This window comes from Pteropus vampyrus, unplaced genomic scaffold (genome assembly GCF_000151845.1).
Source record: "Pteropus vampyrus isolate Shadow unplaced genomic scaffold, Pvam_2.0 Scaffold101, whole genome shotgun sequence".
Taxonomy (NCBI): domain Eukaryota; kingdom Metazoa; phylum Chordata; class Mammalia; order Chiroptera; family Pteropodidae; genus Pteropus; species Pteropus vampyrus.
The window spans coordinates 6244613-6269057 of NW_011888882.1; the positions used below are offsets into that span (position 1 = coordinate 6244613).

General features: G+C 34.6%; 2 protein-coding genes across 11 annotated transcripts in view; both read right to left on the minus strand.

Annotated features, from left to right (window-relative positions):
• Positions 1 to 179: 179 nt before the first annotated feature.
• On the minus strand, positions 180 to 15110 carry LOC111742789 (putative uncharacterized protein C6orf183). Its single transcript, XM_023533401.1, has 6 exons — positions 14936 to 15110; positions 8369 to 8529; positions 5418 to 5490; positions 4930 to 5040; positions 1553 to 1666; positions 180 to 509 (listed from the first exon to the last, which is right to left on the minus strand). The coding sequence occupies exons 2-6, from the start codon at positions 8512 to 8514 to the stop codon at positions 300 to 302; spliced, it is 654 nt and encodes a 217-aa protein (XP_023389169.1). The 5' UTR covers positions 8515 to 8529; positions 14936 to 15110; the 3' UTR covers positions 180 to 299.
• Positions 15111 to 20165: 5055 nt separating this feature from the next.
• The window catches only part of CEP57L1 (centrosomal protein 57 like 1), a 52830-nt gene continuing 48550 nt past the window's right edge, over positions 20166 to 24445 (minus strand). For 9 of the 10 annotated variants that reach the window (XM_011364846.2, XM_023533399.1, XM_023533398.1 and 6 more), the window contains one exon: positions 20166 to 24299. In XM_011364846.2, the coding sequence (XP_011363148.1) occupies positions 24081 to 24299 (219 nt within the window). In that variant the 3' untranslated portion in view covers positions 20166 to 24080. The remainder of the gene's footprint in view (positions 24300 to 24445) is intronic. The other variant, XM_011364845.2, reaches the window with a different exon arrangement.

Sequence of the window (24445 nt, forward strand, 5' to 3'; positions counted from 1 at the left end):
TACATTGGAAAGCATAAATCCTGAATGAGATGATGGGAACGAAAACTTATAGAGTAAATATGAAATAGTACAACAGAGACATCTTTGAAAAAGCTAAATTAATGGAGTGATTTCATTAGAGCAAGTTTCCAAAAGAAAAGATTTCAGAAGTTGCAAAAAACAAAGCTAGTGACCCATTTTTTTCCAGTCATTTGAAGGACGAGCGGAATACAGGAACTGACAATCCAAAACTAGGTGACAAGTGTGAGAAAACAAAGTGCTGACCATTTTGTTTGGGAAAGGACCGCATAATCACATAATTATGTTTCATGTACCTGCAGGAAGCGGTGAATAGTCTTGAATGAGTGTAGGTGACACACTAACCACTTTGTGTAAATAGTAAGGTCTTCCTGTGTCACTAAGTTAGGAGGATTGTTTTTTCCCATCAGGAAGTTTTCTTGAGCAACAGACAACCTTTCTGCTCTCTGAAGAGCGTCACTGTACTCCTGCATAATGTAGGCGACTTGTTTCTGTTTAAGAGATGTGAGGACAGAACTCGGTTATTTGCAAGCCTTATCCTCTTGTGTCATTTGCTTCCAAGCATAGGATAATACTGTTTAGGGGCCAAATAAGGGGCTCTTGGAATACTAAAATTCTTTTATATTCTGAATTTGACTGACAAGGGCAGTGGTCACATTCTTAGGATTTCGAAGGAGGGAGACTCCAGCAAAAAATCAGTGCATAAGAATGTTTGATAACCTGAGTTGGCTTTTAGCTTTTTATCTATAGCAGAGGAGGATAAGTCTATGAAGAAAAATTCATTTCCTATAATATACAGCTTCCTTCAAATCTTATTCTTAAAAACAAGTACTTATCTTCTACCATAGGCAGAACAGGTAAGTAGGTGCATCCACTATTTTCTTTCCCATCTTTAGCTATGCCTTTAAAAAATTGACAAGTTAAACTGTTGGTGAAATTGTAGATTGGTACAGCTATTAGGGAAAACAGTATGGGGATTCCTCAAAAAATTAAAAATATCTGACTACATATCTGAAGGAAGCAAAATCAGTATCTCGAAGAGATATCTGTATTCCCATGTTTATTGCAGCATTATTCACAATAGCCAAGATATGGAAACAGCCTGAGAGTCCATTGTTAGATAAATGGATAAATAAAATGTGATAAATATACACAATGGAATATTATTCAGCCATGAGAATGAAGGAAATCTTAATATTTACAACAACATAGATGAACTTGGAGGACATTATACTAAGTGAAATAAGTCAGCAGACAGAGAAAAACAAATACTGCATGATCTCACTTGTATGTGGAATCTAAAAAAAAAGTCAAATTCATAGAAGCAGAGATTAGAACATTGATTACCAGGCTCTGGCAGGCAGGGAGATGTTGGCCAAAGGGCATAAAATTTCAGTTATATGAGATGAATAAGTCTAGAGTTCTAAAGTACAGGCATGATGGCTATACTTAGTAATAGTGCATTGACAACCTTATTGGCCATTTTGTTTAATCATGAAAAATAGCTCACAGGTTTTAGTCATGGGCTTCCTACCTTGTAAAGAGGATAAAGTTGCTCCATGATTTTACTGTGCTGGCAAAACCTCTTCCACCTAAGCATATGCAAATATTTACTCAGGGCCAGCTGGGTAATTCTCTCTGTGTAATACTTTAACAACAACAACAAAAAATTAACACTTAGAATACAATTATAATAGGAAGACTAAATTAAGTCTTAAGAATACTAACAACAGGAAAATAGGTCTCTGCTTATTTTGGAAAGATGGATTTTTTTACGTGAAAATCATAAAATTAAGAAACCTGGCTCAAGATATCATCTAAATTTAAATAAAGAGAGTAGGTATGTCTAAATTTATATGATCTGTTGCCAATCCAACAGATTGTAGTTTAATTTATCAGTTAGTGAACAATTTTAGCAGTCACATAAAAGCCTATACAATTGTCTAAGGCTGAACTTAAAATTTCTTAAAAACTGAAGTTATGAATATAAAATACGAAGCACATTACAGGTAAGATTAAAGCTTTTAACCTTAGACCAGAGATTTTATTTATACTTAAAAGTAGTTAAAGAACCCGATTCCTTTTAAAATGTTTTATTTCTAATAATAAAAATAATACTGGCTATGACGGAATAAGTAGGACCAGACTTGTCCTTCCATCATAAACAATTAGAAAATAGGGTAAACTACACAAAGCAACTGTTTTCTGCCACGGGACAACAAGCAATGCAGGACTGTGGTCCTTGAGAGAAAATATACAAATGAGATGAGACCTACAATAACCTTGGTTTTCTGCCTGAAGAAGGCAATTTCTGAACCACGGAGTAGGAAATGGAATCTTAAGCAGAGCTTGATGGTTTCTCTGAGTTGGAGGGAGAGAAACAAAAGTTTGGGAAGCTGAATCAGCTGGAGTTTGCAGGACAGAAGAATAGGAAGTTATGTAGAGAAAGGGCCTCAGAAATCTGCATAGAGAAACCTTTGAGTTTTTTGCTATTAAGTTGTGCATATGGAGGGTGAAACTCCACAAGGCTGTGCAAAGAATAACTGACTAGGGAACTGTAAACTGAACAGTTTTAAGATTTCATACAGGGCTAGGAAATGTTCAAGTGCCAATTGGACAGAGTAAAGCGTCCTCACTGAACACCTGAGGCATTCAGTGGAGATATCAAAAGGGTCACAATTTAGTAATAAGGATAAACTATCCCTGGAGTAAAGATCACTCTAAATCTGCTCTAGCAAGCTTAAAAATCAAGCCTTGAAAGCATAAAGCTGATCTACAACTTAACACTCTTTGAAAGTCCAACACTCTTTAAAGAAACACAGAAAAAAATCAGCATTCAAGAATGTAAAATTGCAGTGTCAATGTCAAAAAAATAGTAGACATGAAAAAAAGTAGGAAAATATGACCCATAAGCAGGAGGATAATTAATGAAGCAAAACAGACGCAGACATGACACTAATGATGAATAGCAAACAAAGACTTTTAAAAAAGAGCTATCATTAATATGCTTAGTATATTTAAGGACCGAAAGGAAAATGTAAACATAATAAGAAGAAAAATAAAAAACGTCAGAAACAAACAATAAAATAAAGCTTCTAGAAATGAAAATTATAGTATATGAAATGAAAACTTTATTGGATGGAATTGACAACAGGTTAGATAGTGAAAAGAAAAGGTTAGTGAAACTAAAGATATAGCAATAGAAACTACAGAATGAACTACTGGGGAAAAAGGACTGAAAAAATATTAGCAGAACCTCTGTAACTTATGGGACGATATGAAGTGATTCAACATATGTGAAATTGGAGGGATGGGGAAAGAAAATACATTCGAAGAAATAATGGTTGAAATAGTTTAAAAAATAGATGAAAATGATGAAATCACAATCCAAGAATTTTAACCAACTCCAAGCAAGAGAAACACAAAGAAAACATAATCAAGGAATATCATAATAAAATAGCTTAAACCCATAAAGAGAAACTCTTAAAAGCAACCAGAAAACAAAAGGGCACATTGTGTTAGGATATGAAAATGATGCAGGCCAGAAGACAATGGCACAATATCTTTAAAGTAATAAAAGAGAAAAACCGTCAACCTCCGATTCTATATTGGACAAAAATAACTTTCTAAGTGAAGGCAAATAAAAACTTTTTCAAAAAAAAAAATTCTGAGAGAATTTGTTCTTAGCAGGTCTATACTACAAGAAATGTGGAAGAAAGTTCTTTAGGCAGAAGATAAATATCATCTAGAAACTGACTCTACCAAGGTTTCTCAACCTCAGCACTATTAACACTTGGGATTGAATAATTCTTTGTAGTGGGGATTATCTTATGCATTGTAGAATGTTTAGCAGCATCTCTGGCCTCTACTCACTAGATGTCAGTAGCAACCCACTTCCGTTCCCAAATTGTGATAGCCAAAAATGTCTCAGGACATTGCCAAATGTCCCCCATTTCCACCCTGTCCTTCTCTCCAATGAGAACCACTGACAGACACAAAGGAATGAAGAATGCCAGAAATGATAGGGTGAAGAATCCTAGATGAAGATAATGACAACAATTTGACTTGCAAATAGAATCTCAATGCCTTTTATTCTTTGTGATGCATTTATTAATTACTAACTAGGTGCTAATGAACTAATTTGTATGCATAGTGAGGATATAACTCATAACATGAGAGTGAAGAACAAAAAACTTTAAAAATCAAAACAATACATGCTTATTATAGAAAATTTTAAAATATTTAAAAATAAAAAGAGGAAATTCATTTTCCTGCCATCCAAAGACAGTGACTGATAAATTTTTGTCTATGTCCTTTAAGTGATTTTTCTTACATGACCATTATTCATCCTCTCTTCTCTCTGTCTCTCTCTCTCACACACACAATTTTTGTTAAAAATATTACATAATAACATAAATATTCCTTATGCAAAAAAAGTTTAGTGGCAGAACAACGTTTTATCAGGTACTACACTGTTTTTCTTAACTCTTTCTCCTATTATTAGACATTTGGACAATTTCTTTCACTTTTATTGGTATAATGCTGTGATAATAATCTTTATGGAAAATGTTTTTTTCTCCATGTTGTGTTATTTTCTTGAGAATGAACTCCAGAAATATCTTCCCCAGGTTGGCTAACAGCTTGTTGAGGACTGAGACTATCTTAGTCAATGTCATATTGCCTTATAGTTCCAGCACAGGGAGTGATTAGTAAAAAATTGTTTTGTGGCTGTAACTAAACCTAACTAATGACATGGGTCTCTAACAAAGAGGAGCATTTATACTAAGTTCTGCAAACCACACATGTAGAGAAAATCCTATCCTGGCCAGAGGATATGCTAGAAAGCAAGCTTTGTTCATACATTTCCACTAAATTCCAGGCCTATTTTTCAAACTACAAAATGACTCTTACCTGTAGCAGAAGCAAAGGTAAATTTTCAGGAGTGTACTCTCTTCTTAGGCAGCTCTCTAGCTCCCTCTGCATGACATCTGCTTGAATAACAAGGGGCTTTGACTCAGCCACCTGAATGCCAGGCAACAGAAAGGCAAAGGGGGAAGTAATAACATTATCAGTGCGTATGACAGAAAATGACATAAAATTTCTGACCATTTTAACACAATACATTATGCCATTATATCTACATTTCCAAATACAAATTTAAATGTCACAAATCAAGGAATCATAAAGTTTAAAACATCACAAAAATCAGCTATCTCTAAAGAAGTAGTGACCTGCTCTGATCCAGCAGCGAGCTCAGTATCAGGCTGTTTCGTTCTTATAACCAGTGTCAATCACATCAGCTCTGTCTGCAAAAAATTTTTTTTTCCTGCAAAGAGTTTCCAACAAGATAGCAAAATCTAACTGATTGTAGTATTGAAACAGCTCACTCTCCTACTCACCTGTAAAGTTCTCTTCAGAGCCAGTTCTCTTTCTCTTCTATAGTAAGAAATATCCTTTGGTATTCTAATAGAGCTGCAGAAAAGTTTATGCAATAAAAGCTGTAATTATAGAAGCTGTAATAGGTAAGATTATAGGTAGGCCCTGGTTAATCTATAATTCTTCACAATTACTCATTTTTAAATTAGTATATCATATTACACTGGATTGCTGAGGCCATGTAAAGGCCACATGTTTCGGTCTGAGTCAGGATGTCTCTCATGTGTACCTCATGTTTGCTAAACATCTCCTGGGGCCAGTTTGCCTCTCCTTCTCCCCCTGTACTCTGGATTTGGAAGCAAGGAAATAAAGCAGAGGTAGAAGGGATTCTTTTTTCTCCTGCCTGTATTTCCTCCAGTAACTTTATCTCTAATGACTGTTGTGCTTATCAGACCTATATCTCACCCTAGTTGACACATAAACCAGTATTTTATAATTTAAAAAAAGTTCTTATTTTTATGTTCTTGCTCAATTATCTGATGATGAAAATGACCTTTAAATATAAAACACGAAATACTTTGGAAATCATTTTAACCAAACTTTCTGCTTCAGGAAAGTTATTTATCTCTAGGAAAAAGTTAGCAGAAGTGCCTTCTTCTGCAGCCTCATGGACTGTGGTCCAAGTCTGGTCACGAGTGTGTTATTTGCACCATAAGCCCTGACATGTGGAAGCACAAGCAGCATCCAATAAGAGGGCGCCCAATAAGAGGGTCAAACCCTGAGTCAGGAAGAGGGGAGCTCTCCCTATTTGGTGTAAGATACTTCCCAAGGCTTGGCGGCTTTGGGAACATCAGGGGACAGCAACCCTGGTGCAATGCCACTTTCTTAGGATGGGACTGGAACACATGTGAGAGATCATCTCGAGATTTTAGGGGGATTGTATGCGGTACAATTTAGATTGATGTTGTTCATATGACCCTACCAGGTCCCACAGATAAGTTTTAAGAAAGATGAAAATAGATTGTACACTTGCCAGAAGTCCCCCCTCCTCCCCACACACACCCGCCCCTCAAATGGAAGCACTGATCCTTTGAAAAAAGCACCAGGCTGACAGGAGGTCCCCCAGCTATAGGAGATTAAGTAACCCATTGAGCCATTTGTGTTGAAGTTCCAACTGGAGTCGAAGATAATCCCTCCCCTATCTCCTCACATCTTGGCTTTGATGGAAAAAAAAAGGGGGGGGCAACCTCTGAAAGGGACTTCAAAGTAAAAGTATTAATAAATCAAAAGAGTAATTTATGTGATTACTGGGTATCTGAATCCTGACTGCCTCATGGAGGTGGAGAAGCAATAACCAACTAGAAAGGGGACCAGCTACTTACTAAACAAGCAGTCAGGGAAACAGAAATAAAACCCACCGCTTCCCTGCCCTCTTGTCTTCTAATTCTTTGGCACACTGGGAGACAGTGGGGTCCTGGGTTTAGCTGTTCCAACTCTTTCTTACTTAGATCATGTCTTTCCTCTCAGTTAATCTCAAAGTATCATGAATGACCGAGAAGAGATTGGTGAACATAAGTGGTATGTGCATCAACCCATAAAGAGATTCACTCATTTCTTCAAGTTTTGTTCATGCAACATTCATTTATTTATTCAGCAAGGATTTATGAAGCACTTGACAACTACAACAGCCTGAGTTTTAGGGGGTAAAACGAGGAAAAGAATGCAAAAAAAAAAAAAAAAAGGAAGGAAGGAAGGAAGATGACTAAGGTAGAGTAATCCTCCAGTTTTCAATAGATTTTTCAGTCTAGTGGGGAATGACAATGCTAAAGTGATTATCAGAAGTGCACATTTTCCATTTCCTTTGGACTTGAGAACCTAGTACAACATCTGGGAAACAGAAAGTGCTCTAAGTATTTGTTAGATTATTGGAGGAGTAGAGAAATACAGGTATCCAGAAATTTCCCATCACTCTGTCCTAGAAGGGACTTCGGGAAACCTTTGTTATCACATTGTACCATGGGGAGCCACTTGCCTGACATTTAAGTTGTAACAATATCAACACTTGATTGATTATTGCATGGTGTTTTCTAGTTTTCAAAGTGCTTTAACATGTATTATCTCAATTGATCTCTATAAGGTAGACATATTTTTTTAACCTCATTTATGAAGTAAAGAAACCAAAGTTGAGAGAAATTATGACTTGCATGATTCCATTATCTTTCTACTTCATCACACAACCCTTGGTCTGTTTCCCGCGACCGAGGGCTTTAAATACTCAATTGTTAAACATCCAATTACTGGTTCTTCAGAATCATCTTTGAAATGAGATACTAATGCACATACTTACTGCTTCTTTTCCTGATCTTCCCTCCCAACCCTCACCAACCACATTATGTTTACTTGGCTACTCAACCTAACAGAATCCTTATATTATTCTTCTTGATCGACAGTGGCAGTAACAGAACCAGACAGATGAGAAGGTCTGGGGCACATGAGACTTGCCATTCAGGGGCTGATCTGGCTACTTCGTCTCACTAAAATAATTGAATTAAATATCCTTGGCAGCATTTACCTATAAAATAGCTCCTAATAGAACATCGTTTTGCAGAATTCACTACCAAATACCTAGCATTATTTAAGTTTTGAAATTTCTCATCAAAATCAAGGTCAAATTCAATTAAAATATTATTGGAGAAAATTAGTTCTCTTTTCATTGAGTATGATTTGTATAATAGCTTCTGGAACTTTAAGGCAATGATATTTGTGAAATGTAAGAGCGTGTTTCTATTTTCTTTGGTAGGACATTGCCTCTAAGTGCCTTGACAATTCTAGAAAATAGGAGCAGCAGTCAAGTCTGAGCTTGAGGTAATGACAATTGTCCAAGTGAAAAGAAGAGGGGTGGCTGATGGAGATTATGGGGTGAAAGTGGGGTGAAAGACCCTAAAGGCCACGCCTTCACGCTGCCATTGTTTACCTGTAAGCTCGCTGAGCTGTTCCCAGAAGAGTCCCCTGTTCTTCGATCTCAGACTTTAGTTCAGTCAATTGCATAGCCAGTTCTTTCTCCAACATCTGGATCCTCTCTGTGGAAGCGATCTTATAAATTTCATCCATGGCTTGCATTTACTTTTTGTATCCCTGCAAAAAAAGAGCAACAAAGCTTGTGGCTGACTCACTCCATGAACATTACCCAGTGTATGAGACTTTGATGATCTTCGTCCAAGAAATCATGTCAACTTTGTGGAAATGTATGCTTTTGCAATTTGAAGAAATAATTGGACTAGACTTTTGTCATTTATGATTTAATTATGATTTAGTAAACAGAAAAGCAAATAGGATAGAATCTTCATTGACCATAGCTTTGTTCAGTCTAGTTTACCTTCAGAACCATCTCTGCTCCAGCTTTGACTGTGAAAGTTTATTAAACTAGAATGCATCCCACGCCTGACCCCTGCAGTCTTCATAAGGGCTGCGGGGATTACACACTAAATGCTACTATATAAATGGCGGTTACTGCTGACTTCTAATATCACTTCAATTGGAACAAAAAATAAGTGTGTCCAGGATCCCTCTACATGCCTAGAACTTTTCTTCTTTGAAGGCATGAGCTCCTGACTAGGGCAAATATTTGAGGGTGGAGAGCTAATCATGATCCGTGCACTTTTGGGTTTGGAAGAAAATCATACTTGTGCATTTGAATGTTTTCTTCATTTTGAATGGTTACATTTGTCATATGGCCTTTATCATTAAATAATTGATAAGCCCCCACCCCACCCAGTTCACAGCCTGTCAAATTCAACACAATCGTTTAGTATTTAGTTTCAATATTCTAAATAATGACATAGATTAACTGCATGACCCAGAACGGGACTCGGAATTGCAGAGGAAGATGATGTGCTTTCTGTGCCACTGCTGCCCTCACCTGTCCTGGGCAAGTAGGGGCAAAGTCACTCTTAGGTCACATTAAAAAGGTTTAAAATATTTAAGCCTTCTTTTTTTCTTTTGATATTTCTAAGATTTTCATTTTTCCCTTCAGAGATATTTCATTTTCTCAAGTTAATCTGCTGCCATTTCAACAAATAATTAAGCTGTAGAGATGTCTGGTGTAGCAGCTTCCTTTGAGAGCCTTTTTAAAAAACAAAATATTAAAAATGGAAACGAGCATACATGTTCAGCCTAGGTTGTAAACCTGCTGAGTAATAAATCTGTCATGTTTGGCACACTGCTGGAACTCAATAAAATGCACTGTTGTTGTTCCTAATGAAAGTAAAATGTTGCTATGAAAAATATTTGACACTTGGCAGTGTCCTTTCAAGTTGGGCAAACAGTTAAACAGCTGCCTTAACAGCTGCATTCTGACCGCAGCCAAGACCCGCAGCAACACAGACTGGCTGATTCTTCTCCCAAAGAATGGGCATTCTGCCTTCATTTCCTGATCAGTTTCAAAACTTCACAGCTCAGAAATGAGAACATTTAATCCTGCACTATTTAGCTTGCTGCACAGTCAGGTACAGTATTCATAAAATTAACATAAGGAGAAGGCCGTCTTCAACAACTGTCCATGGAATAGATCCAACCCCGAGGAATCCATGCCTGCTGAGCACTCATGTCTAGCCTTAAAGAGACAAACAACCGTTTATTTTGGGAGGAGGTGACAGGGTAGGTTCCATTTATTGAGCACCTACTCTGTGTCAGACAGTCACTGGACTCTCATTTAAAGTTTCAGAAAAGAGATTCTCAAGAACTGCCAAATTGTGTTTTTTAAAAAATAACTACATTTAACTATTGATTGTAAACAAACCAAAAAACCCTTGTTTATGTGTTTAAAAAGTGGTAAAATCTAAGCTTTAAGATATAGATTAGCTTGAGCAGGGTTTGAGGGTGTTCAGTGGGTCATTAAAGTGAGCTTTGATGGGGTTAAAGCAGGCATATTTAGAAGAGAAATATGTACTAACTTTAGACGCTGCTAGAAAAATGTATAATGCATGTCAAAAACTTGAAAGTGACTACTAAAAGAATAGAAATGTAACCAGAGCTTCCCAAACAAGTGGAGGTAAGGGGTAGGAATGAGTCTTTTAAATTCAACAGAAGGCAGGAAAAGAGAAAAAAGGAAACGAAAAGAAGTATGGTAGAAATAAGCACATATTTCAGTAATTATGATAAATGTAAATGCTAAGCCCATCTATCAAACACATAAATCAGCACAGCTTCAAGCATTTTTAAAGCCAGTAAAATTTAGTAATGTAATGTGTACCAAAACAAAAATAATTTTTATTCTAGCCAATGCCAGAATTTAAACTGATAAGCAAGCTGGCCCTATCACTGTGGGGCGATTAGATCTTCATGAAAATCTCCACAGATAGACACTCTATAACTTCCCTGGGGAAACGTGTTCAACACTTGGTCATTATTGATCATCAAATATTCTTCCTGTGTGCAAATGAAATTTCTCTTATTTATATTACACACCATCTTCTGGATCTGTAGGGGTAAGACTAAACTATTTAAACAAATAGTCACAGTCTTCAGTGTTTAAGGAACAAAGTCGCTTAAGTGTGTCTAACACAAGGGCGCTGATGTGAATGGTCCACCTACCTGCTCCTCGTAGGTACTCAAGTAACCGGGTTCCAAGTCAGCTCCACCATTCCCTGGACATTGTTTAGACGAACACATTAATGTTTTCTCTTCAGTGTGGCTCTAGACCATGACCTTTGGTTGGGTGAGGGGGACACATGCGACAGATAAATTTGATGATCTGAATTGAATAATCTGCTTCTACTTGTAGTTTACCAAGAATTTCAGTTTATTTTCTTGAATGGGTAATACATTGCATTTAATGTGTTTTCTGCATCTATTGAGATAATCATGCGATTTTCCTCATTTATTTGTTAATGTGGTGAATTTCACAGATTTTCGATTGCTGATCCCAAAAAACTTTCTTGGAATAAACCCCACTTGGCCATGATTTGTTCTTTTTTAAAAGAAAAGTGAACTCAATTTGCTACTATGTTGTTTAGGATTTTTGTATTTACATTCATGAGAGAAATCGGCCTGTAATTTCCTTATACTTCTCTTGTCAGGTTTTGATATCAAGATTATATTGCTCTCTTAAGAAAAAGTTGTGAAGTGCTCCCTTCTCTATTTTCTGAAAAAGTTTAAGATTGGTATTATTTCTTCTTTAAATGTTTGAATTAATTCACTTGTGGAACATTTTTCAACCTGAAATTATCTCTATGGGAATGTTTTAATTACAGATTCATATCTTTAACAGGATATGGCTATTCATATTTTCTACTTTTTTATGTTAATTTAATTTTTTAAAAGAACATTAATCTAAGTAGACAATATTTTTTGGTGTAAGGTTATTCATAATATCCTTTTGTATTCTAATAGCTTTGTTGAGATACAATTAACCCATTTAAAGTGTACAATTCAATCATTTTTAGCATATTCAGAGTTGTGCAATCCATTTTAGAACATTTTCATCATCCCAAAAGAAACCCATATCCATTAGCAGTCATTCCCATCTTTCTTTAAGCCACCCCACTCTCAGCTATAGGCAACCACTAATCTCCTTTCTATCTCTACAGATTTACCTATTCTAGAAATTTTATATAAATGGATACATACAATATGCGGTCTTGTGATTGGCTTTTAATTTGCATGTTTTCAAGATTCATCCATGTTTTAGCATGTATCAGTATATCATTCCTTTTTATAGCCGAATAACATTTCATTGCATGACTATACTACATTTTGTTTACTGGTTCATCACTTGATGGAAATTTGGGTTGTTTCCACTCTTTGGCTATTATGAATAATGCTGCTATGAACATTCATGTAAGTTTTTGCCAGACTGTTTTCCAAAGCAGTTGCACCATTTCACACTCTCAGCAGCAAAGTATGAGGGTTTCCATTTTTCCATATCTTTGTCAACACTTATCTTTTTTTTTATTTTAGTCATTCTAGTGGGTGTGGTGTCTCATTGTGGTTTTGATTTCTATTTCCCTAATGGCTAATGATGTTGAGCATCTTTTCATGTGTTATTGGTCATTTGTATGTCTTCTTTGGAGAAATATCTATTCAGATTCTTTGCTCATTTTTTAACTGAGTTTTTGGGTTTTTTTTTTAGTTGATGAGTTGTATGAGTTTAATATATATTCTAGATACATGTTATCAGATATATGATTTGTAAATATTTTCTCCCATTCTGTGGGTCTTTTCACTTTCTTAATGTTGTCTTTTGGACTTTTATCTTTTTAATGGCTATAGAATGTGTAGTGCTGTCTCCTTTTACATTCCTGATATTGATAATCTGTGCACTTGCTATTTCATTTGATCAGTCTTGTTAGGGACTTAACAATTTTATGAATCTTTAAAATGACCCGTACTTTGTTTTATTGTTTACTCTAATTTGCTTGCTTTCTCTTTCATTGATTTCTGCTTTTATTATTCATCTATCTATCTACCTATCTATCATCTACCATCTATTTATATTCAATTGTTATACCAATTAGTTCATTTAAATCAATTATTTTGAATTACTATTCATTATCATTTATCATTTACTTACATATTTATTGCTAGTAATTTATTATACCATTCCTTTTACTATCTTAGATTTAACCTGCTCTTCTTTTTCTAGCTCTTGAAAAGGAAGTTTAGATCGATTATTTTTAACCCCTCTTCTAAGCATTGTTTTAGTTGTATCACCCTTTTGGATGTTGTTTTTATTACTTTTCACTTAAATATTTTCTAATTTTCATTGTGATTTCTTCTTTGATCTATATCTAACCAGTTATTTAGAAGTGGTTCTATTTGTCTGTTCTTAGTTTCTAGTATGATTTTATTGTTGCCTGAGAACATACACAGCATGATTTCAATTTTAAAAACTATTTTAAGCTTGCTTTATAGCCTAACATATGGTCTATTTTGGTAAATGTTCCATGTACACTTGAAAAAAATATATATTCTGTTGTTATTCTATCTAGGTCAATTAGATGAAGGGGATTCATCATGTTCAAATCTTTTACATTTTTACTGATTTTTTCTGATCTTTATGATATATTGAAATAGGTATATTAAAAGCTTTGACAATTGTTATGGATTCGTCTATCTCTCCATTTAACTCTGACATTTTAGTTTTGTGATTTGAAGCTTTATTTTTGACTGCAAACAGAATTGTTAAACTGTTTTTCACTGAATTGAACTTTTTATCATTATGACATATCTCTCTTCACTTCTAGGAATATTTCTTAAAGTCTAATTTATGTACTAGTAATACAGTCACACAAACTTTTATATTTTGGGGGTTAGTGTTTATTGGTATATCTTTTTAAATTCTTTTAAATGGTTTATGTCTTTTTGTTTCAAGTCCAGTTTGAAAATCTTTGCCTTTTAATTGGAGCATTTTAGTTCATTTACACTTAATGGGATTGCTGTTATAGTTTGGTTTAAATGAACAGTCTTACTATGTAGTTTATTCATGGTATTTTTCAATTTATCTCATCTTTTTTTTTTTTTACTGAAATATAATAGACAATTAGTTGCTGTTTACAGTGTACAATTCGATGAGTTTTTAAATTATAATTGGTATACAATATTAGTTGCAGTTGTACAGAATAGTGATTAGAGAGCTATATAATTCACAAAGTGATCACCCCAATAAATCTTGTACCCCTCTGCTCCCTTACATATTTATTACAATATTGACTATATTCCTTATGATATACTCCATGACTATTTATAGCTCCATGACTATTTTGTAACTATCCATTTGTACTTCTTAATCCCTTTGCCCTTTTTCACAGATTCCCCAAACTCCCTCCTATCTAGTAGCCTTCAAAATATTCTCTGTATCTGAGTTTGTTTCTGTTGTTGATTTTGTTCTTTAGAATCCACGTGTACAGGAAATCATATGGCATTTGTCTTTCTTTATCTGACTTACTCCACTCAGCACAATACTCTCTAGGTCTGTCATGAAATATCTTTTCCCATTCCCTTACTTTTAGCCTGTGTGTCTGTCCCATCTGTTCTTTATTCCTCCTTTCCTTTATTACTTTGGGTTAATCAATATCCTTATTATTCTATTTTACCTCTTCTATTAGATTTTTAATTATCTGTTTTCTTTTGGTAGTTACCTAGAGCAGTGGTTCGCAAACTTTAGTGTGCATCAGAATCACTTAGAGGACATGTTCAAACATAGACTTCTAGGCCCCGCCTCCAAATTTTCTGATTTAGTAGGGCTGAGGGAAGCCTGAGTTTTCACTTCTAAGAAATTCCCAGTTTTTATGCTGCTTGTCGAAGGACCGCACTTGATAATCATTTCTCTACATCACAATATGCATCCTTGAGTTATTACTGCCTACCTTAAACTAGTATTTTTTGTCATTGTCCAAAAAATAAAAACCTTACAATGATTTAAGTCCACATACCTCCTTCTTACAATTTATGCAACTGTTTTTTACTTTACTTCTACATATAAATGCTAGGATACATTTTATTTTTGCTGCTTTGAAAGTCAATTAAAAAAAACTTTACCTACATACTTATCTTTTTTGCTGTTCTTTTTTCCTGAAGATCCATACTTCAGGAAAGTAGACTAAAGGAAAATGGGTTCCTTTAATATTTATTAGTGTGAGTCTGATGTTGATGAATTTTCTCAGCTTTTATTTGTCTGAATATTTTATTTACCATGACTTCTAAAGGATATTTTAATTAGGTAGTTTATTTTAAATAGTGCCTGTAACTATTAGTCACGTAAACATACCTTCCCCTCCCCCCCCTTTTTTTGAGATTGTATTTCCTAAATTCAGTCCCCAAATTCAGAATAACAAACTATTACTATGACTTTACATCAAAATTGTCTTTGGGGTTTCCCAATATCTTACATATAAAAGTAATGACAACTTCATAGACTTTACAAAGCTTTCAGGCAAAGTCAACTCTTCAGTTTCAGGATCACACGTCTCTAGCTTTATAAAACAGATTACAAGAAGGTCTCTGTGCATTAAGCATTTTTTAAATCACAGATATAAAAAACTGATCAAATAAAACAAAACACTGTAGTAATGCTGTGTCAGAAAATTGTAAAGCAAATTTATGTGGAAATTTGGAGGCAAAATTGATACCGTAATCAGCTTGATAAACAATAAACACCATGTTCCAGAGTCAGAAAACAAAGTAAAACAATACCCTGCAGTAAAGGATTAGCACAGCAGGTCTAGGTTGTGTAAACTTTTCATATTCTAAACAAAGGTTTAGCCCTTGCTCAACTCCTGAGAGATAATGGTTAAGCCCTTGGAATATTCTGCCTGATAATATTTTTGTTTATCTGGGGGCTGTAGGCCCTGCCAAATAGTGATATAACAACTTTGATTTATGGCAAGGGCCTTGGGCTGACCTCTAGAAAGGCTGGAGACTAAAGGTCAGCCACATGGGCACTCAGTCACCCTTGTGTGACCAACTTACAATAAAAAAGCTGGTACCAAGGCCTGGAGGAGCTTCCCTGGTTGGCAACACTCCAAGCAATCATCACACATCATTGGTGGGAGAATTAAGTGCTGTCTGCATGACTTCACTGGAAAGACAACTGGAAGCTCATGCCTGTTTCCTGGACTTCTCCCTATGTCTCTTTTTCAGTTGCTAATTTAAATCTGTGTCCTTCCACTGTAATAAACCATAACCATGAGTTTAACAGCTTTTCTGAGTTCTATGTTTCCTTTTAGTGAATCATTGAACCCAAAGGTGATCTTGGAGACCCCTGAAAATATACTTTGCAACTCCGAGATAAAAGTAACATCAGCAAAAACAACCACCCAGTCTCGTTCTTGTTCCCCAAGTAAATGAAACCTTGAGTCTTTCCTGTAAGTTACTCTTAAGTATAAGAATAAAAACTTTATCCCTGACTTTGGAATTGTCAATTATGAGACAACTGTTTTCCACCTTGAAGAGAGTAACTATAAAGTTGGTGACTTCGATAATTTTGTAGGCCCCCCCCCCCGCCCCGCTTTAAATACTTATTATATTTTTATTTTGATAAAGCTGTCCTAAAACCTGGACTCTTGCAAATCTTCTCTGCCTATAAACACCTTTCTTTTCTAAATGCTTTAGTCTCTGAGTGGTCTGTGTTTTATTTAAGCAGGTGGTAGTTTGAATCAGTGGTATTTTAGTAGGCTAGTTAAGAGAATCAAGCTATTTTTTTGTAACATATCCATAGTAATGCTCAGAAGTGGCTCTGAGAATTAGAAGTTGCAGGTAAATATCCTACCCAAATACCAAAGACACACCCCTCCTTCTTCTTCAGCGCTATACCATAAAAGGACAAAGAGAAAAAACTCTCCCTGAAAATTAGGCTTAGGTGCCCAATATTTAAATCATACGAGAGAATCAAAGTATGTAATAACTGATGTAAATTCTTCCAAGATTATTGAAGTTATATACATAAAATCACAGAATAAATTTTTAAAAGATCTGTTACTATTGAGAAAAATAGAAATTTATAACCTAGAAATTCTTTTAATTCTGGTACTGAATTTTCCAGCTTTAAATTTGTAGCTTAGTTTTTTTGTTAAAATGAAGGTAATAACGCTTTTTATGTTATATTCAAGCATTTAATATTTAAGATATTAATAGTGCTATTCTTTCACATATACTACAGATTTTGGATTTAGCTATCTCTGAAAAAATATTTTTAAGGTACTAAAGATACTTTTTCTTTTGCTAGAAACTATAAAATATAAAATCATAAGTGTTCCATAGAATTCTCAGAAGTGTTTTTAAATTTAATTTTAAATGGGTTTCCTGTGTACCAATACAGCTTATGTTTTAAATAACACATTTGTAAAGTTAAAAGGACCTATAGTGATGAAAAGTGAAATACTTTCCAATTCAGCAAGAAGATTCTGGGCAACTGATCTGTAAACATTAATCTTATATTTCAGGCAAGAAATATTTCACATTCTGTACTAGTTCAGGAATAGATTTTTTTCTAAGAAATACCCTACAAGTCAGTGTACATTTAATTTTAAGTAAAACTAACTGAAAAAATACCTTACAAGGTTTTCCAGAAATTATCTTAAAATTTACTTAATTGGATTAAGCAAAATTAGGTCAAAAGTATTATTTTAGCTATGACTAGAAGGTCTGGCTCACTTTATGTTCCTCTTTTCAAAGACTTAAATCTTTTTAACTATTTAAGCAACTTTAATAATTTGTAGTGGTGAATAAACTTGTACAAGTGGGTAGAATCCTGTTATTAACATCTTCCTAATGCTTACTTCCCAATGGCACTTCTTCCTACGTTCTGATCATAGCTCAGGGCTGATATGGCCACAAAAAATATGTTGAGCGCAATAGCAAAAGTCAGAGATATACAGTCTCTCAGTCAGTAGTTACTTTATTTAATGAAACTGCTTTTCAGGTAAGATATTTCTATGTTCCACTCATTCATTTAAAGATATTTTAAGTCTATGGTCAAGGCACCCTGAATGTGCCTGATCTTGGAAGCTAAGCAGGGTCAGGCCTGGTTAGTACTTGGATGGGAGACCACCTAGGAAGACCAGGTGCTGTAGGCATAAAAAAAAATAAATAGATAAAAATAAAAATATTTTATTGGGTCTACTGCTCAGTAAAATGACGTTTTTAAAGATGGCCACATTTGATAGTATATCGATTATTAAGTTTTTTTAGTGCTGTTGATTGTTAATGCTCAGACAAAAGGGTTTCTGAAGGGATAAACCTCTGTTCATTTCAGATTCAAGACATGCACACAGTTTTTCACCTGCAAATTTCATATCTTTATGAATTTTAAAACTGTCTCCAGTACTTGCTTACCAAATTTCTCTCTTAACCATAAGACCCATACTTGGTTAGATTCTACACAGAGGTAGTGACAAGATAGCAAAAATGGCTGAGGAATAATGAGGTCATCTGTTAAAGGATTGATGTTAAATATAACGTGTTCACATTAGAAAAGCAACATTTTTGTAATGCAGTGGTGTTTGAAAAGAGTATCCTATAGACCAGGCAATGTAATAGTATTAATTAGGACTTCTATTTGTAAAACATACAAGAGATTTGTAATAGTATTTCTGGGTTGAATAGATTGCCATAGCAGGGCACTTGGGGGTATTCCTATTTTAAACTGATTACCTCACTTTCCTTTACATCTTTCAAATTCATTCTCTGAACATTAATAGCCAATTTTTCTTCTCCAAGTAACATTTAGGACTACATTTTAAATTATAATCCAGTACTCACAAAGTTTCACAAAACATTGGCTACCTTCTCTATGAGTGATATACTCTGATATTTTCAATGCTATTCTATATCATTCAAATATGTTGTTAGTGACCAACTAAACTGATTTCACAATCCATTAACAGGATATGACTTGCAGTTTGAAAAACAATGACTTGGTCTAACAGATGAGAAAGATGAAATATGAGGAAATCAAGTGGTTTAGATTCATAAGGGAAGTGAGTGGCAATCATTTGCATATTCTGTGCAAGTCAATAATTGACTCTAGAATATAACTTTTGTATATTATTAACTTTCTGCATATTATGCTGTTTTAGTCTAACGTATTATTGCTTGATTTCTGGTTCTCACTCTCCACTCCCTTCCTATTTCCTTTAGTGTTTCATGACCATTTTTTCTACTCATGACTTTGAATTTGATACTGTTTATGTGGACAGTTAAGTTAAAATTACTTGGCAAACTGGATCTAATCAACAAATCTACAGAAGATTAAGAATCCGAGATCAACACTGCTACCAGGTAAAAAAACAGATGAAAGCTATTTATATCAAGAGAGAGAATAAAGAAATACAAACAGGCTAACCTAATCAACAGATTAGAAAAAATATTTAGTAGACAAATATATGTTGAGCATCTACTCTATTCTAGTCATTATACCTTTAATGTTACATGTTTTCTTCCTTGTATTATATATATGTCTCGTTATCTCTATCAAATCATAAGCAACTAAAAGACAGAATCCATGCATAATTTGTCTTTGAATCTCCCATAGCATCTAGTACAGTATCTTGAGATCAACAAATAGTTGATTATTAGAGATCGATAAATATTTCTTAAATGAACAAGTCAAACATTCTAATATACAAATAAAGAACTACCTTGGCTCTTGAACTTCTTCCTCTTAGCATCATAATATAAAAAGAAAGCATCATTTACATTGCCCATTGTCTGTGCCCCCAAATAAACAAACAGTAAATTACTGGAATAATCTTAACCAGTGTTTATGTAAAATATGGTCACATATTCTTGAAAGGTGAAACAGCAGAGTAGCTGAACTAGTATTTGAAACAGCAGTACCTGAACCAATGTACTCAGTTGAGACCACCAAATCAGGTTAATATATTTCCATGAAATAAGTTATCAAATATTTATTGAGAAGCTACTTATGGGCCAGGGATGATGCTAGATGCTGGGCTACAAGTGGAGAGCAAGAAAGAATTTTGCCCTCAGGGAGCTTTCAGCCTATAGGGAAGACAAACAATAACAAGAAAGTGTGCTAAGTGCAAAGACAAGAGAAATATATAGAAGTGGCAGCTAAGCTAGATTTGGGAGAAGGCAGGGATGTGAAGTGGAGGCTTAAAGAGGGCTTCTGAGAGGAAGCAATAAATTGAGACCTAAAGAATGCAGGAAAACTAGAAGAGCAAAATCTAGGCAGGAAAATCTAGGCATAAAGTACGGTAGCTAACATCAACCTTATTTTAAAAGATTCTAGAAAGCTGATTATATCACTCAAATAACTTTTTACTTTCCTTTAATAATTGATAATGCCCAACATTCTTCTTCTAACCACCAACCCCTGAATGCAGTCTCTCAACATTACAGACTATAGAACTGGTCACTAACAAGTTTTATATTGTCACAAAACGGTCTCTGAGCATAAAGTAACATAAGGTCAATTTACTTCTCTACTATGTTCTACTAAAACTGTTAAACACATGGGTATATCATGGAACATGCATACATAATAGGAAATACATTTCTTTAGGGGGGGTAATGCTCATTTATAATTCTGATTGCCTATGATATCTAGTAGGATCCTCACCAAATGAGACTTCAATGACTCTATATCAATAAGGGGAACACTCCCAAAACACCCGCCAAGAAAACAAAACCCACCTGATTCTTTAAGTAAACAAATAATCTACATATTTAATAAAAACAAACTCTGATCTAGACAATATTTTAAAATTGTACTTTATAATTTTGTTATGATGAATTCTTACATAACAAAACACAAAAAGGGAATTAAAGGTGGAAAGTTATATGAAAATAATCATATAGGTCATGAAGATAATGGTTAAGGCATTGGCAAAGTCTATTTAATCATCAAGAAGTAAATTCATTTTCAGATCAGTGACAATCAATACTTTTATCTTCATTTTGCTTTAAATAAAAGGTGCCATGGCACCCATAGTTGTTTTATCTTACAGATGCTATTATGCTTTAGAGACTTGTCTTGTACTTCTGGGAGTCAGCTTGTACTTATCTAAATCTCACATGCAATTAGATATTGAGTAGCTACAACTTTCAGTACAGCTGACTAGAGAGTTCCAGGAAGCCCCATTAGGAGTTTCACTATGTGCTCCACAGCAACTATGGCAGCTGGTGCATTTTTGGCCATGGAGGCCATGGAGAGCACATCCTCCATCACGCATGACCAACTGGCCTTTTCCCTTCAGTTTGATTTCTCACATTATGAGTCAAAATTTAATTTAATTTTTGATAACTTATAACAGACTAAGAATACTACTTTGTAGTTAAAATTATATTTTTAAAAGCTATACAAAAAGCTCAAAAATAATTTTGAAGTACACCATCCCAGCCTGCTACCTCAGTATATTAAGTATCTCCTTCCTTAATCTTACACTGTTGAAAACTGAGCATTTTCCTTTGACCCTCCTACCTTTAGCTACAACCTAATAAAAATGGCTGAGTTTCAATGACCCAAACAAGTACGGTTAATTCAAGATTCCAACTCCTATTTCCAAGATTAGAATATTCACAATACCTGCTGCTTCAAACACTCTAGTTTCGTAGTTTCATCAAAGTTGAGACCTGTCTTGGCTAGAAAGTTCTAGTTTTACTTTTTCAACCTCTGATTAAAAAAACAAACAAAACTGTTTTTCACTTAAGTGAACAAAATCAGCAATACTCCTCCAGGTTTCTGCGAGGTAGAGCACAGCTACTGGGTTGCTACAGCGACTCTAGTACACTGACCATGGACTGCCCGGGGCCAGGAAGGAAATCGTTTGCTCCACCCCGAGGAGGAGTGAAAGGCTCTGGCAAGCAGCAGTCTGTGAGCTTAGAAACATTTTTAGCTCAGTAGCTGTGATGGAACAACAAGAGATAATTCTTTCTTGTCTCTCAATAAGAAATGTCACCCCAACAACCAAAACAGACTCCAAACCAAGTTGTTGTGTGTGATTATGTATTTCTGCACCACGGCAGCACTGTATTCTTTACCCGCTCCTGCTAGAAACCCGACCGAGGGAAAAGTCAAAGTGAATCTCCCCACAGTCACACAGAACAATAAAAAATGAACAAGCAAGTCTCCCCTCTCAAAAAAACAAGTTAATTAGAATATTCCCACTTTTATGACGAATACATTTTGGCTTTTGCTTTCAGGCTTTAAGTCACATAAACTTAGGTTTCTGACAATTTTTTTTGCCACTCAGATTTAATATTTATTTTTACTCAGTGCAACCTTTCTGCTATGTGCTTTAACATGCTATTTCATTTACTCCTCACAACAACCCTGTGAGGTAGGTAATAATATAATCTCCACTTTAGAAATAAGAAATGGAGGCTCCGAAAAGTTATTTAATTGCCTAAGCTACTAAGTGTTAGAGTCACAATTTGAACTCAAGTCTCCCAACTCTGAAATCCTGTACAATACACTGATTTTTCAAAAAATTCTAAATTCTTCATCTAAATCTTCAAGTGTTCCTAAAATTACTTTAATTTTTTATGGTATTTTGTTTTAGAAATACATTTTTATAAGTAATGACTTCACTACTAATAAGCTGAATATATTCAGCCATCTTCTTAAATGCATAGAAAATGAAGCACAGAAAGATAGGGCTGCATTATGATTCTGGTGAGGTTTTTTTTTTTTTCCCTATGTATAAACTATATAACTCACATTCTTGACAATGAAAGGCAACATAGAAAAATAGGAAAGGTGATGAAACAGAGTTTAGAGGAGGCACTCTGTGGACCATCTCTGGGGCTGATGTAGCTGATACAGAGGGAGTGAAATTGGATGAAGGACACCTGTACTGTTTAAACCAAAGAGAGAGAAACATATCTCTGCCATCAGTTATTTTCAAGAACAATTCTAAGTATCAATCTGCCCATTTTCAGTCATCTTCCCACTTTAGGTATGGAAAGGTCTTCTAACATGGCACATCTTCTCTCACTGAGAATGAATCATAGTTCTCTTCGCTCCCCGCCCACTCCAGAAGGACCGCAATTATCCCTTTCTCCTACACACACTTTTGGGGAATTTCCTAGGACAAAAAGACTGTCTTTTAAAATTGCTTTTCCTAGCTCCCCAAGATTCTGACCAAAAATTCTTTTACATCTATAGCATGAACATTCCCTAAGCTGTGGATTCAGTAAAGATGTACCTTCAACTCTGTCCCTTTAGAATCACCTCTTAAACTGCTATCTTATCTTTTGAGTTCTTCCTTTCTATTACGCTTTTTCTGTCTTTTATTTTTACTTAAGTTGATGATTCCAATTCTTTAGTTGTCCCAAAGGATTTCAGTGAGAAACCAGAAAAGTTCAGAAGAGTTGTACTAGTTTCCACAGGCTTCTGGAAAGATAGGTCAACAAGTGCAAATTCATTATAAAGCATATACACACAAAGAAATCTCTTATTACAGCACAGATTTAAAAATATAAAAAAATAACAATGTACCATATTTTCCCAAACTTTAGCTGGATGAGGTAATGAAATGTCCAACTTCTTCCTATACTTCCTTATATATATAAAATGCAAAAACTAAGTCATCAAAAGATGTAGTCATAAAACTAGATTTGTAAAAGAGAATAAGAGTAGCAGAGGAAAGCTTCTGCAGTTGAGTTGTCATCTAAAAATTAAGTGTGTTCTTATCTGTAACTCATAGAAATGTGGGCTAAAGCCCTGCTCACCAAGTTTTTCCCTTTCCAAAAAAACCCTAAAAAACGAAAAAACACTTCACAGTTCTAAAACAAGATAGAGAGGAAGTACTTGGAAGGTTAAGACCTTCCGTACTCTGTTCATTTTATACTGGTTCTTAAGGTTACAAACCTACTAAATGAAAAAGTAAACTGGTACTTCAAATGGCATTTCAAATTTAACTAAATTTTAAATATCATTGATCCAGTATAATTTCTTAGATTTAGCTTAAGATATATGAAAAGTGAACAATGTTGCTAAAATATGGTGAGATTAGGCATTTTAGTCATTAAGAAAAACAAAAAAGCAATCATTTATTATTTGGGACTTTTAGGAGGTCAGGCATTAAAAAATACTATAACTTGACACTTTATAGAGGCTAGAAACATAATTCAAAATTTCATAAAGGTATATTAAATTAAAACCACTTTAGACATTCAAGATCTCATTGACAAAGTTCATTTAAGGTGACAGTTTTGCTACCGTGTTACTGTTCCCACATGATATCATCTCTTCTCAATTTCATTTGAAGATTATGGACTCGTATTGGATGAAAGTTGCTGTTCTTCTGAAGAGAGTTAGTTAGCAAACATTTTCTGGGGCTATTTTTTATGTTCTTTGATCCTTTAGGGTTGTTATCTTCTCGCTGAATACCTGAAGCTTCACTCATCTTTGGGTTTTGAACTTTTTGCTGCAGTTTACGGACCTAGAGAGAAAAAAATCCAACATTTTAGTCAAAAACATTAAAAATATACCCTGTAATAGATGGAATGATGATTTAAAGATTACATGAAATTAAAAAGCTCATTAAGTTTTTATTTATTCAACATCTATTATATGCCTAACACTGTG